This window comes from Triturus cristatus, chromosome 7 (genome assembly GCF_964204655.1).
Source record: "Triturus cristatus chromosome 7, aTriCri1.1, whole genome shotgun sequence".
Classification (NCBI taxonomy): Eukaryota; Metazoa; Chordata; class Amphibia; order Caudata; family Salamandridae; genus Triturus; species Triturus cristatus.
In genome coordinates this window covers 324,769,201-324,784,963 of record NC_140590.1, presented here as the reverse complement: position 1 = coordinate 324,784,963, position 15,763 = coordinate 324,769,201, and the positions used below count along the sequence as shown (strand labels likewise).

The following is a 15,763-nucleotide window of genomic DNA, read 5'->3' as shown; positions in this document are numbered from 1 at the left end:
CCACACCCCGCTTAATCCTATCACCCAGTCCGTTAACGTTCCAGGACAACAACGTCAGGTCCCTACCCCCCATCACATACAGAAGCCATCATTTGTCCCCCCGAGAGCATCTCAAAAAAACCAATACAATAAAGGGTTTGCCTTGCGGTAGAAACGAACCCCACCCCACCCCAACCCACCCATCCCAACAGAACTCCCCCCACCCTGCACCCCTGCATGAGCCCGAACAGCCCCCCCAAAGTGCAGTGTGCCTGTCGCCCCATGGAAAGAAAACTAACTAGTCCCCCAGAGGAGGAGGGAGATCCCCCAAGAGACCCCGCACGACCTCCGCAGGAGGGGAACTTACCCTAACAGTCAATAGTGACAATAACACAGTCCAGAGCAAGGCCTACCATTAGTCCCTCAGTCCTGATCCGGCGGGCCCTCCCCACCAACCGCTCCACCCCCACCCCCCCGGCCCCGATCTCCGGGCAGAGTGTCCAGCCAGTCCCCGGCCGCTTCGGGACGATCAAAAAAGTGCGTCCGGCCATCCACCTCCACCCTCAGCTTAGCCGGAAAGAGCATCGCATATTTGAGATTCAGGTCCCGTAGGCGACGTTTGACACCGAGAAAACTCAGTCGCTGCTTTTGGACCGCCGGAGTAAAGTCAGGGTAGAAATTTATATCCATATTGTCAAGTCTGACCGGCCCTTGTAGCCTGGAGGTCTGCAGGATAGCGTCCCTGTCCCGAAAATTGAAAATCCGGGCGATGAGAGGCCTCGGAGGGGCTCCGGTCTTAGGCCTACCCCCGGGGACCCTGTGGGCACGTTCCACTGCAAAGAATTTACTCAGCCCCCGAGGCTGGAGATGGGTGAGGACCAGGTCCTCCACAAACAGATCCGCTGCCTCTGCCTCGCGTCCCTCCGGCACCCCGATGATGCGGACATTATTCCTCCGGGCCCGACCCTCGGAATCCTCCAGTCGACGATGCATCAGGGCGCTCGCCTGGCCGAGCCTGCGCACCTCCTGTTGGAGGGCCGCCACGTCGGACGTGAGGCCCGAGGTAGAGTGGGCCAAAGAATCGACCCAGTCATTTGTTTTTGAGAGATCGGCTCTCACGAGGCCCACGTCCACGAGGACCGAGTCGATCTTCTGCGCCAGAGTGTCAAAGCGCTGGTCCACCGAGGCATTCATCTCGGCGATGGCGCCCATGACGTCTCGGAGGGTCAGGTCCGTGGGCAGAGCAGGAGCGTCAGTCGGGCCCGTAGGGGATCTACGTAGCGCCTCTGGAGATCCCTTCTGGAGGGTGTAGCGGTCCATATTGTTGGATTGATGGGCCGCGCCACGACGGGTCGACTTCACCTTAGCCCGGTCGCCATCTTGTTTTGTGGCCATGGTCGCGGTCCCAAATCGAGCCAATCTCCTCAAAAAGGGGGTAGACAATCCCGTTCAAGGGCTCCGGGGGGGGGGCGACCACCGCTCCGCAGGACGGACCACAGCCGGCGGGCCGGCAGGGCACCCCAACGAGGCCACACCACCGCACACCGCTTCGCGACCCTACCTCGCCTGGCAGCAAGGAGGGCGCGAAAGTGAAAGTGCGGGGTGCGCGAGTCACCCAGCCTTGCCCGCCGCTGTTATTCACTTTGTCGCCGGATCGCCCCACAACTCCAGTACGGGGGGCCGGCGTGGAGAAGGCCGCAAACCTTAATCGGTGCTCCCGCCGGTGTCCGAGGTCCGAATTGAAAACGGAAAACAGGCGTCACCTCAACTCTGGTTCACGAACACAGTCCCCTCATCTAGGACAGGATTCGGTCAGGATTTATGCAGGAGGTCGCGGAGGTCCTCGGGAGCCTCGCACCTACGCGGCCATCTTGGGTGCGCGCTAGGCTCCTCCTCCCTAATACTCGTTTTTAATTAAGTATAATCTTTAGTGCATTTAGGAATATTATAATGCTATTTCTGAAACCAGACCGACCCGGCTGTAGCTCCATGACATCGATTCCTTTGCCTTTTTAAGCAAAGTAGGCGAACTTGTCATGCAAGTCCCACTCCAAGCTTAATGAAACAGAAGTCGGTAAAGGATGAAGGCTGGTCTCAGACCGGGACGGACTCTTTGTGGTTCCATCAGGCAACGGGGACTTGGTATTTAGTGGGGTCACAGTGTCGAACTCCTTCCTGAGGGATTAGAAGTAGCTTTGTCACCGCTTGTCCTCCACGTGGGTTAAAAAGGCGCAGCCATTGTGAGAAGAACTCTCATTTAAATGCACCAGTAAATTTGGTGCAATGAGTCCGTGAAACCTGCTAAGTTTATTGCCAAATACATGGTGCTTTCTATCTATTCTAGAGACCCGGTAAGCTGTGAGGGAGAAGTTTTCAGAGCCTGTGATAGTTCAGGGACAGAAACTGGGAAGAGGTCTGTTGCCTGCACTTGCTTGCAGCGACCTGCAAACAGGTTGAAGGATAATACATCTAGACTTACTTGGCTGCAGCAAATGAACAGCAAACTAGGGTCCAAGAGTGCTATGGCTTTTGACTTTTACACTAGTGAGGCAGGGTGAAAGCAAAGGTCCACCAAGCCTTTATCAATGTGCCCAATTAAATTTTCCAGCAGGGTAGTTTGTAAAAGCAATCTGGTGCCCTAAAAAAACAAAAAGTGCCTGAATCTGAGCACGAGCAGAAGGACAATAATGTGATTAATTAGTATTTGGCCCCTGCTCCATCGAAAGGACAATCAAAGAGAAAGTGATATCAGCACATGCTGACCAATTAGAAGCAAGGAAATGAGAGTGCCTATGAAGCCAAACAATGGTAACTAATGGGGTAGGGCAGGGGGTGGGGGAGGCTATAAGCCGCCATTAATTTTAATTTAGCAAAATATTTGACAAACGACAGAGCATTCACGGTCTCCGGTGAGAACTAAAAAGGAGCGCAGAAAGGGAGGGGCAGTAGTCCTTGTGCTCAAAAAGTTTTGTATCATACGGATCCAACAGATCACAAAGATGATCATGGCTGACCAGAGTGACCTGTACGTTACAACCCGCTTACCATGTGCCTGTTAATCATATTTAGAAATTTGCTAATGCTAGCCTCTTGGCACACAAAGCCAGTCGAGTCCCACAGGGGCAGGACTGAGCAAAGGGAATTACATTTCAATCAGAATAACCGCGGCCAGGTCAGCAGGCTTCATTTGGCAGGAGAGGTTTAAATAAAAAAGCAGAAAGATAATTGAAAAGTAAAACGGACAAGCTTAACACCAAAAGCAGATGGAAATGCTCAGACAACCTCATAATTAAATATATCTAAACAGAGTTCCTATCAGTGTGCGGGAGGTCATGTTTCAAGCTTTTGTAATCTTGGTGATAGGAACTTACTTATCAGCAGGACTTCTGCCATGTTTGATAAATGCTTGAGTATTCAATCCAACATTTTGGCTGCCATGAAAACATAACCACAACTTAGTTGAGTCTGCAAACTGTATTTTTGATGAGGAAAATTCCTTTAGTACGGTCACAGGGCCACTGACTGTCTAACGCATAGGGACTCTGATGAAGATGCCCTACCTGACCATGCACTGCCCTTGTTGTTGTTGCAGAGTGGACATCTCTCGACATCCCTGTTTGTGCCCACGGGAATGTACTATGGCTCCTTTAAGGGAAACCATGTCCGGGAAGAAGGCTCCGCCCATCCGGAATGAGTCACAAACAGGGTAACTCCCTGCTCCAATAGGAGATGAGGGATTAATTAATGAAAGGCCAGGAAGAAGACCCAAGGGGTGTGCGTCTATCGGGGACTACGAGAAGACGTCGGAAGAAGAAGCTAGCAACGGACACCATGCCGGAGGACTCTGTGTTCAGGCTTTGGCGGACCGCATAAGCAAAACCCTCACGGTAACAACAGGACGCGGGATTGGGAACCACGGAGGCAGAGTCCGACACATCCCGGGAAGACCAAGAATCCCAGAGAAACCACGCACAAGCAAGCCACGTTCCAGGAGGAGCGTGGCTAGCAGAGGTACAGGCGCGACCAAGGGCTTTAAGGGGGAGTTGAGGTGCTGAAACTACTTAACGTTGCAGTTAGCGAATACCACTGCCTGCCAAGTCCCTTCTTTCACAACGGTGAATGGTTTCTTTTGTAAGGTGTACAAAAGTTTAATCACTTCCCTCCCTAACAAATAATAAGACCCCAAACGTGGTCACTGATTCCGGTTCCGTATTTTGTTTTCTCCAAGGGCTTCTTAAGTGAAGAGGACTCCATGCAGGATTTCCGTTTGGTGGTGATCTCAGCAAAGACACCAGAGCCACAATTTCTTTATTTAAAGAAAAGAACCTATGTGTGTTTTCAAACAATTAAAGTCTGAAGTAACGCAATAAAAAGTCTCCTTCCATCTTTCCACCCTACCCAAGTCACAAGTACATACAGTAGAAAAGGCATGGTTGAAGCTTGCAGACTATACAGGTAGCAAGACTGTTGCTGCCTCAGATACCAAAGCAATTGGTGACTTAAGACTTGCATGCTTAACAGGTATGGTGACTGGTATTACACTCACCTTGATCTCAGGAGTAGAACTGAATTGGGGGGGCCCATTTAAGAGAGGTTGGCTGGGCTTGGCTTCACTGAAGCTGGGCGTAGGAGAGCTGGGTTGATTCACTGATAATGGTAACAGTAAACTGGGCCCAGAATTTATGCTGCTGGCTAACTGGGAGGCACTGCTGGTCTCCTTTCTGCAGATTAGACAAGAGGATAAATTAAATATACGCAAATTGTTTTACCACCTTGCATTGCATGAAGCGTTATATTTATCACGATCACACATTCTACATCCCCTGTCCAGCACTTTGCACCTCAGCTCTATTGCTTTTACACTCTTACCTCTATGAGACACCAAGTAAACATTAACTTCAAAAACTTTAATCCCTAGCTCAATGGGCTCTAAATGTCCCTCCGATTTCAGTCCCTTCGACCACAGACCGTAATTCAAGTAGAGATTATTTCCTGTTGCTAATGCAATTATGTAGTACTCACGTAGTGCTGGGTGGTGGGTTGTGATGGGTTGGCTGGCTGCTCTGCGACTGCGTGCTGCTACTGAGGGCTGACTCAGAAGTATTTTCTGCAACCACAGAGCTATAACCTGAGACAGAGGCAGAAAACTAAAATCATGCCAGAGCAGACAATAACACCAGAACTATACAATTAAGTTTCTTACTAAATGATGTTGAATCACGTTTAACACATTAAAGTAATGCAACAATCACAAAAAAGTACAATAAATGGTTATGCCATTTTAGAATTAAAAAAATCCATGACTGTGCCTCAATACAGTGAGTACAGGGCCAGATATACAACACCATTTTGTAGTCACCAATCCTACGATTTGGAAAATCTTAAGAGTTTGCAACTGGAAAATATCATTTTCAAATGAGTTTAATGTCTCATTGCACATCACATTTCAGAGGAGGCATTACAGTAGCTGAATCTATTAACAACAATTTGCAACGAGCTCTAACAATGGTTTATGAATACAATAATGGTCACAAACCATAAAAAAGTTTTCCCCACCTCAAAGGAGATAGTACTTCGTTTGGAAAAGGAAACTTGTCTCTGTTGGACAGCATCCTCTTTGGGAACTGTTTCAGGCAGTATCAAGGGAAAGTAGGCAGTGGTCTCTCACTACTCGCACCCACTCCCCCACCTCCCAGTCTCGTCTCAAACAGGAAAGATTTGGCAACATCAGGGAATGCAAACACAGGGACGATGTTCTGCTATTCCATGCAAGTCACCATCCTTGCGTTTGTAGGCAACCAAAGGGTTGAGGGGTCACAAAATACAATCTACCAAATATTCATTGGGTAGGTTGGTCCGAGACCCCTGCACCCAGACATTTTGCAACTTGACATATTAGTACATAAATCACAAAAAGGAGGCACAATCTCACTCCTCATTTGTAATCTCCATTTTACTACATCAGTTTCTTAGTTCTTCAGCATCTTTTATGTTAAATATGGTGAGTTCCCTTTCAAAATGCTGGAAAGAAGACACTGCACAGAATGAGGTGGTGAGCAGCCAGTGAGCAATCCGTGGTTAGAGTATCCAACAGAAAAAAAAAGTTACCTAAGGTAAGGGAAATGCTTCTTACCAGTATGCATCTGTTCTTGGCATGTAGAGCTGCAGATCTACACACTGTGCATAGATCGCCATCTGGTGTTGGGCCCGGATGTTTGCAGTTGTTTTTCATCTTGGAAAGTCTTTGGAAGTCACGAGGTATGTGACTCCTCCTTTGGATCATATTGCACATCGGCTTCGGCTCCATCCTCAGATTGTTTTTCGCCAGCGGGGAAATGATGGAGTGTAGTAATAAGCAGTGAAGATGCCCATGTGTGCTGTATCTAAATAAGATAAAACTGGAACAGATAAAGGTAGCCGGGGAGGCGGGTGGGCGTGTGTAGATCTGCAGCTCTACATGCCAAGAACAGATGCATACTGGTAAGTAGCATTTCCCGTTCGAGGCTTATGAGCTGCAGATTACACACTGTGCATAGATTATATAGCAGTACTCGCTCCTAGCGGCGACTACCAGTATCTGTTGCAGTCGTTTGAAACGATGTTGAGTACAGCCTGGCCCACACTAGCTTGCTGCTTAGTTTGCACATCTACACAGTAGTGTTTAGTGAAAGTGTGCGGTGTAGACCATGTAGCTGCTCTGCAGATATCATCTAAGGGAAAGTTCTCTAAAAATGCCATGGAAGCCCCTATCTTACGTGTAGAGTGGGCTTTAGGGGGAATAGTGAGCATACGTTTAGCTTTGTGGTAGCAAATCTGTATGCATTTGACAATCCACCTAGCTATCCCAGATTTGGAGATGGGGTTGCCTTTGTGTGGTGGTGAGAAAGACACGAACAGTTGTTTGGTCTTACGAAAGGGTTGTGTTCTCTCGATGTAGTAGAGTAAGGCTCGTTTGACATCTAGTGTGTGGAGAGCTCTTTCTGCAATGGTCTGTGGCTGCGAGAAGCATACGGTCAGTTCCACAGATTGGTTTAGGTGAAAGGGAGAAATTACTTTAGGGAGGAATTTTGTATTAGTGGGGAGAACAACCTTGTTATGGTGCATTTGCAGAAAGGGTTCTTGAATGGTGAGTGCTTGTACCTCACTGACCCTTCTGAGGGAAGTAATGGCTACAAGAAAAGCAGTTTTCTATGTTAGGAATTGAAGTTCACATTTGTGTAGAGGTTCAAAGGGAGGCCCCATTAGTCTCGTGAGAATGATGTTTAGGTTCTACACAGGTGAGGGTGGCACTCTGGGGGGAATTATTCTTTTGAGGCCTTCCCTGAAGGCTTTTATGGCAGGTACTCTAAAGAGTGATAGATATGGCCTGTTTTGTAGATAACCTGCTATGGCCGCAAGGTGCAGTATAATAGACGTGTAGGCTAGGTTGCATCTTTGTAAATTTAGTAAATAGCCTATGATGTGTTGAATGGACACATCTAGGGAATTGAAGTTGTTGTTGTGAAAATAGATCACAAAACGTTTCCACTTGGCTGCGTAGCAAGCTCTAGTGGTAGGTCGTCTAGCTTCTCTAATGACGTTCATACAGTCAGGGGGAAGATTAAGATAACCGAATTCTAGGATTTCAGGAGCCAGATCGCAAGGTTGAGCTGAGCTGGGTCCGGGTGCCTGATCTCTCCATGGTTCTGGGTTAAGAGGCGTGGAGAGACGTGTAACTTTTGGTGCGGTAGTACAGATAGTTCCAGCAGTGTGGTGTACCACGGTTGTCTGGCCCAAGTTGGAGCTACTAGGATGAGAGTGAGGGAGTGTTGCTGTAGTTTGCGCACCACTAATGGAATGAGTGGGAGAGGCGGAAAGGCGTACGGAAATCTGCCTAACCAGTTCATCCATATCGCATTGCCTTTGGACAATGGGTGTGGATACCTGGTGGCGAAGTTTGGGCATTTGGCGTTTTCGTGGGTGGCGAAGAGGTCTATCTGTGGATGCCCCCACATTTGAAAGTAGGGGTGAAGATCTTGTGGATGGAGTTCCCACTGGTGGATCTGTTGTGTTGGTCTGTTCAGCAGATCGGCCATAGTGTTTTGGACTCCTGTGACATGTTGGGCTAGGAGAAAGATTTTTTTGGGGTATGGCCCATCTCCATATGCTCTGTGCTAGCTGAGAGCGCTGCGGAGAGTGTGTGCCGCCTTGTTTCTGTATATAGTACATGGCGGTCATGTTGTCCGTGCGGACTAGGACGGCCTTGCCCGAGACATGTGTTTGAAAGGCCTTTAGGGCTAAGAATATGGCTAGTAACTCAAGATGGTTGATGTGGAGTAACTTTTGTTGAGGTGTCCACCTGCCCTGCATGGTGTGATGTAGTAGGTGAGCTCCCCAGCCGGAGAGCGATGTGTCCGCTGTCAGTACTATCTGAGGAATCGGCTCCAGGAACGGTCGCCCTTTGGAAAGGTTGTTGGTGGTCCACCACTGCAGAGAGCGATGGGCACGACCGTCTACCAACACCAGATCTGTCAATTGACCCTGGGCCTGGTTCCATTGGCGTACTAAGCACTCTTGGAGAGGACGCATCTGGAGTCTTGCGTGAGGTACTATGAATATGCAAGAGGCCATAATTCCTATAAGTTGCATGAACACTCGAGCTGGAAGAGTGTGTTCCGGTAGAAATTTGGCGCGTACAGCCTGAATGCTTGCTATCCTGGCAGGACTGGGATAGGCTAGCGCTTTTGAGATGTCTATGGTGGTACCGAGGTATTGTTTTATGTGGGACGGTTGCAGATGAGACTTTGCGTGGTTTACTGTGAAGCCCAGTTCGTGAAGTAGTTGGATAGTGGCGTGAGTGTGTTGTACACACTGGTTGTATGGGCTGGCTTTTATGACCCAGTTGTCTAGGTATGGGAAGACGTGGATGTGTTGTCTTCGCAGGTGTGCTGCCACTACCGCTAGGCACTTGGTAAACACCTGTGGTGCTGTGGTGACTCCGAATGGGAGTACTTTGAATTGATAGTGTTGACCGTCGACTACAAATCTGAGAAACTTCCTGTGAGCAGGGTGAACCGGAATGTGGAAATAGGCGTCCTTGAGGTCTAGGGTGGCAAGGAAGTCGTTCTGGGAGAGTAGAGGGGGGGGGGGGGGGGGGGGGGGAGTATCTGCTCGAGTGTGACCATGTGGAAATGGTCTGAGTGTATGTAGTGGTTTAGGGGTCTGAGGTCTAGGATGGGCCTTAGAGTGTCGTCCCTTTTTGGTATGAGAAAATATAGAGAGTAAACTCCCATGTTTTGTCGGTGGGCAGGAACTGGTTCTATTGCACTCTTTTGTAGGAGGGAGATGACCTCCTGCTTTAGAAGTGACAAATGTTCCTGTGACATTGGGCGCTGTTTGGGTGGTATGTTTGGGGGGGGTAGATGTTAGTTCGAGGCAGTAGCCTGACCGAATTATCTGTGTCACCCATTTGTCTGAGGTGATGGTAGTCCAGAAGGAAGGAAATTGTGGAGTCTGCCCCCGACCGGAGTGGGATGGCCTGGGTGGAGGGAAGTCATTGGGCGGGGGTGGAGGCAGAGCGGGAGGTGTTAGTTTTGCCTCTGCCTTTATTGTTGTTACCCCTGTAGCCGCCTCTCTGATAACCCCTAGTGAAGGTGGATTGGGTAGGGGCCATATAGGAAGTGGAGGCGCTGTCGGAGTAGCCACCTCTGGAGTTGCTTCTAAAGGAAGAGCGGCGAAAGGAGCGCCTGGGAGCTTGCGACTGCAAGGCTCCCATAGATTTTGCCGTGTTGGTGTCCTTTTTCATTTTTTCAAGGGCAACGTTGACGTTGGGGCCAAACAGATGTTGCTCGTCAAAGGGGTGGTTGAGGATGGAACTCTGCACCTCGGGTTTGAAACCTGAAATTTGTAGCCAGGCATGCCTACGCAGGAGGACGCTGGTGTTAACTGCCCTAGAGGCGGTGTCAGCTACATAGAGGGCGCAACGAATGGAGGTGTCGGTGATGATTTTGCCCTCCTGGATTAGCTCATTGGCCCTATTTTTGTATTTGTCAGGGAGGTGTTGCATTATGGCTTCCAGATCATCATAATGTGCCCTGTCATATCTTGCTAAAAGCGCTTGTGTGTTTGCAATGCGCCATATGTTGGCTGCCTGAGATGCTGTTCGCTTGCCAGAGGCATCTAGGAGTTTGGACTCCTTATCAGGTGGTGGTGCCTCGCCTGATGCCTGGGAGTTTGCACGCTTCCTCGCATTGGAGACTACTAAGGAGTCTAGTGGTGCGGAGCCTCTGATATAGGTGGGGTCTGTAGGGGCGGCCTTATATTTCTTTTCAATGCGAGGGTTGATGATCCTGGCCCTGACCCGGTCTTTAAAGACCTCTGGTGCGTGCTTAATAACCCCTTTAAGCATGGGCAGAATAGAAGTGGCCCTCTGTGTAGTGCCAAAAGTATCTAGGAGGAAGTCCTCCTCCACGGGGTCTGTATGGAGATCAACTCCGTGGTACTGTGTAGCCCTATGGAGCAGTTGGTTAAACCCCATTGTGTCTTCAGGGGTGGGACGTTCTTGAAGGTTAAAGGTCGTCCTGCGGGACATTAGGGTCGTATGGGATGTTGTAGTCCTCCCATGGGTCTGGGGAGCCTGTAGGAGTGGGGGTCTTCTTTTTCAGTGCTGGTGCCGAGGAGTGTTTCTCGGCACAGACGGCAGGCTGGCTCGGGTCCGAGCTGCCGGAAGGCTTGATGGGCTTCTTAACCGGGCCCGAAGGCGAGGTATGGGAAGCAGTGTCCTTGGTCGTGCCTAGGCCCGAGGGCAAAGGCATGACCGAAGCCTTTTTCGATGTCGAGGGTCGATGTTAGTACTCACGCCCCTCTGTGCCGGAGTGATGTCCTCGACATCTGAGTCGTCGGCTTCGGAGGCGCTGACATCGACGCCTTCTCCGAAGATGTCGTTGGGGATCGAAGTCGACGAGTGAGCCATTGTTCGTCTCGCTTGTCGGTCCCAAATAGTCTTCTTGGAACGGAAGGATTTGCAAGCCGGACAGTCTCTTGCCTCGTGTTCTGGGGAGAGGCAGAGGTTGCACACCTCATGTAGATCAGTGTGGGGAAACTTCAACCCACATGGAGGACATTTTTTGAATGGCGTCCTTTCCATCAGCAGGACAGGAGGTCAGGTAGGCCCGAAGGCCTTCGTCGACGACTCGGATCGAAGACTTCGAATGAGGAGAGTCGTGTCGAGTGTGGAGATCGCGATCGAAACAATACCGCGGAAAGGGAAAGGATTGCATGCTGATCAGAAGAACTGAAACGGTTCGGCACTGGAGCGCGAAGAACACATCCGAGCCCGATGGCGGAAAAAAACAATCTGAGGATGGAGCCGAAGCCCATGCGCAATATGATCCAAAGGAGGAGTCGCATACCTTGTGACTTCCAAAGACTTTCCAAGATGAAAAACAACTGCAAACATCCGGGCCCAACACCAGATGGCAATCTATGCACAGTGTGTAATCTGCCGCTCATATGCCTCGAACATAACTTTTTCTTCTGATGTGTGAGAAAATGGAGTGTACTATATGGTGTGGACGTGTGACCTCACCATTTAATACAATCACTAACCCCTTTAGGTCCAGCAGGTTTTGTCTGTTAAACCCTCAATTCAACCCTGGGTAGCTGTGGCCCTCAGGAGCAAGGCTTACGCAGAGGAACTAGTGCAAAACATTCAAGCTGCACCAAAACAATTGAACAAATCGACACGACACTCAAGAAATCAGTGCTTTTATAAAAATGCATACACTAGAACAAAAAAGATCCACCAGAGGGTTCAGGAGTTATGGATTTTACAAGTAATAAATCAAAGCATTTTCACCCAACTGCAAACAAACTTTGGCAAATACAAGAAGAGTTTTCAAAGTGTGTGTGTGTGTGTGTGTGTGTGTGTGTGTGTGTGTGTACACACACCTACAAGCAAAGCAGAGCACAGGCATCTTGCAGGGAGGTGGGGGATGGTTAATATAGGATGGTCCTTGGTTGTATAAAGCTTTGTATGTGCAACTGAGGATCTTGAACTGGCATCTCTTCTGGATGGGTAGCCAGGGTAGGTTTCGGAGGTGGGGTAATGTGTGTGCATTTGGAAAGGTAAAGGATGAGTCTGGCTGCAGTGTTCTGTACGGACTGGAGTCTTAGGGAGCTGGGAGAAAATTCGACAGAAGGCATTGCTGTAGTTGAGGTTGCTGGTTACAAGTGCCTGAGTGACGGTCTTTCTGGAAATGACTGGAATCCATCTGAAGATTCTGCAGACCGAACAAAGGATGTGGAAGCAGAAGAAGAAGAATTGCATTGACTTGTCATTTCATGGTCAGTTGGCTGTAGAGAATGATGCAGAGGATGCATGCGTGATCTGTTGGTGTTGATTCTGAGTTCCGCTGCCCACCAATTGTGGTCCAATGCGGCGATGTTCTTCCCAAAGATCAGTACTTCTGTTTTGTATGTTGGTCATGGCGTTGTAGAAGCTGGTTTTGGGGTCGGAGGGGTCCTTGGTGAGCAAAAGGATAAGTTGGATGCCGTCAGCATAGGAGACTGTTGAGTCTGTTGGATCAGACATCTGCAATTGGGGTAATGCAGATGTTGAACAGGGTGGGGAAGAGGGATGATCTTAGGGAGTATGCTGCATAGAATGTTTTTTGGTGCAGAGTTGGAGAGGCAGATGGATGCTCTATGGGCGTCCTGAAAGGAAAGAAGCGATCCACTTGAGAGCGTTTTGATGTATCCCGATGTTTTGGAGTCTGACAATGAGGGTATGTTGGGAGAATGCGAACGCAGCAGAGAGGTTGAGGAGGATCAGGACCACGGTTTCTCCATGGTCGAGGAGGCTTCTGATGTCTCCTGTGTTGATAAATGCAGTCTTTGTACTATGGTTAGCACGGGATCCCGATTACAAGGCATCCAAGTAGGTGGTTTAGTTCCAGGTATTCAGTGAGCTGTTGGTTGATGGCTTTCTTGAGTACTTTGGCTGGGTAAGAGAGCAGGGAGATCGGTCGGTATTTTGAGGTTGCTGGAGTCGGCAGAGGACTTCTTCAAAAGCGGTCTGATCTCTGCATGTGTATCCGTTTGGGAAGGTTGCTGTAGAGAAGGAGGTGTAGAGGATGCTTGGGGTTGGCTCTGAGGTTGAAGAGGTGGTGGGTCAAGAGTCATTGGGTGCTCCGGAGTGGATGGAGGACATGATGGCTGTGGTAGTTTGAGTGGTGACTGAAGACCAGGTGGTTATCGACTGATATTACCTGGTTGGTTGAGGTTGTCGAAGCGGAGGGTGGTGAAGGAGGTCCAAATTGTTGTAGATAGTGGCAATCTTGTCGTAGAATTGGCTGAGAGGGTGTTGCCAAGTTCTTGGGGGTGGGAGTGTGGACGTGTTCTCTGTGACTGTCAGGTTGGAGAATGCCTTGACAATTTTGAAGAGTTCTTTCATGTGGTTGGCTGCGGTGTCTATGTGGCTGATGGTTGCTGCTTTCTTGACTTTTTTGATGTGGTTCTGAGCTCTGGGTGTACATTCTGGCGTGTTTGGAAGTTTTGTTGGCTTTAGCTGGTTTCAGCGGGGCGACTGTCACCACTGTTGGTGATCCATGAATTGAAGTTCTGGGCAGCATGGTCAAGGTCTGCTGTAGTTTTATGGTGTGTAATGGTGTGTGGTGCAGAGGGCTTGCGTCCATTGGGTCTCTGTTACTTTGTCCCAACTTCGGTGGGTAGCGATATGTGACTTGGAGATGGTATGCAGGGCATCCGAGATGGTCAAGTGGAGGATGGCGTGGTCAGTCCAGGTGAGGTCTGTGATGTGGGTGAATTTGAATCCGTCCCTGGAAGTAAAGATGGCGTTGAGTGTGTGTCAGGCTTTGTGCATGGGTTCAGTGACCCGTTGGCTGAGGCAGATGTTGAGATACTCCAGGAAGGAGGTTGAGTTGGTTGTTCTTGGGGTTAACAGGCACGACAGGCTTGCCTTTGGCGTGGCCGCGCTGTGGCCTTGATTAATACTCCTAGGAGGTGGGTGGGGCAGGCTGGGCGGGATCGGCACCAGCAGGAAAATGGGCGGCGTCAGAAGGACACAATCTGTGAACTGTGACCAGTAAATCTAGTGGCAAGTGAGGCAGAAGAGCAGTATTACAGGGGAGTGGAGACTGGCCCAAAAGGTCAGGAACTGCTGGAACACTGGGTGTCAATGCAGTCGTTTTAAGTATTTGAGGCAACCAACTCTGACAAAGAGCTATTAAGGGGAACCAGCAGGGTCATTAGAAACTGTTACCTACACAGAAAAAGCAGTCCTCAAGCAGTTCCAGGTACTTTCAATGCATTCCTATGCAGTGGTCCTGATGCATCTGATTAAAGATGCTGAAGATGCTCCAAGGATGCTGTAGAAGCAACGCTGTAGACTGAGTTCTTGCTCCACGAGGATGGTTTGGGGAGGGGAGGGGGGGGGGGGGGGGGGAAATCTGGTTGCAGCATCTAAGTCCCATTAAGTCCCCTCCGGTCTGACCCAAGTCCAGTCACCAATGGACTACCCGGTAAATAAGGCCCCGGGCACAGGCCAATCCTTCCTGGGTTGACAACTCGCCTTCTGATGGTTCCAGCCACTCTTCAGCAGTACTACCAGGCTCAGAAGATTTGGGTGCAATTCTGTGCGTCGGGTCTTGGTCCAGCACAGCTGAGGTGGTAGCGGCTTGAAGACTTTGGCCTACCAACTTGCCCCAGCAGGCTTCAACTGTGTGTGTCCCAGTGCTGCGAGCAGGAGGCCAGTTGCCTCCTTTTGGCTCTTCTGTGCTCTGGAGGCAACTTCTCCTTTGAGCAGGACATGGCAAGCACAGTCCCTTCCTTCACTAGTCACCAGGTGCAACGAGTGCAGTGTTCTTCAGTGCAGCCTCTCTTTGCTGGTCGTTCGGTGCAGCAGGGCAGTCCATCGGTCCTTCCTCCAGTCGGTAGATATCTACGGTCTGGCTGCAAAGAGTGCCCTCTCTATGCCCTGAAAAAGCCGAGGGTAGGATAGCGTTGCTAGCCAATAGGCTACCAGGTCCCCTCCCACCTAGTGACCACTTCCAGTGGAGTGTGGCTTCTGGCTATCAATGGATGAACCATTGTGCTCACTCCCAAGATGGAGAGACCCCTCTCTCGGAGTTCAGACCTTACTAGCCCACCCCTGGGGTGTGGCTACCTCAAAGCTACACACCCCTGGGGAAACTTGTTTGGCAACTGGGTTCCCCTCTCTGCTCCATGTGCCAGCCAGTCTGCAAAAAAGGACAAGCTACTTACCTTTGGTTACACCTTATTTGTTAGACACCATTTAGCTGGGATTGTATGTTGCAACCACGCACTCCCCAACCATGCATGCCTGAACAACGCGATCTTAACGACTACTGCCTCTTAACCACGCACATCTTTACAACTAATTGAGTTGTAATAGCATATTTGGTAAAGGCATATACATGGTTAAGGTTCTGCCCTAGCCCCCAGCCCTCAAACCTAAAAGCAGATCCCAACCCTAAATACTAAGCCCACCCAGCCTTTACAACACCCCAGCCCCTGCGCTCTGAGTCCTAAAACCTATCCCCCAGACTTGAAATCGACCCAAACCCCTCCCCCCGTCCTAAGCCCTAAATCCTTCACCACAGAACTCCCTTTACCTGGATAGGTCTTACCTTAGAATTATCCTAGGCATCAGACTTGCCAGAACATTTTCAGGAGCAGTACCCCTGCACGCTGGTAGGTGTTGTCGATTGGCTCCACATGGCATAGTCATGCGCGATGCCTATATAGGCGACACCCCAGCGTGCGG

General features: G+C 49.8%; 1 protein-coding gene across 7 annotated transcripts in view; it reads right to left on the bottom strand.

Moving 5' to 3' along the window:
• Positions 1 to 15,763, bottom strand: part of CNOT3 (CCR4-NOT transcription complex subunit 3) — a 1,079,590-nt gene that overhangs the window by 214,924 nt on the left and 848,903 nt on the right. For all 7 annotated transcript variants that reach the window (XM_085616418.1, XM_085616421.1, XM_085616419.1 and 4 more), the window contains 2 exons: positions 5,002 to 5,107; positions 4,526 to 4,700 (listed from right to left, as the gene is read on the bottom strand). In XM_085616418.1, the coding sequence (XP_085472544.1) occupies positions 4,526 to 4,700; positions 5,002 to 5,107 (281 nt within the window). The remainder of the gene's footprint in view (positions 1 to 4,525; positions 4,701 to 5,001; positions 5,108 to 15,763) is intronic.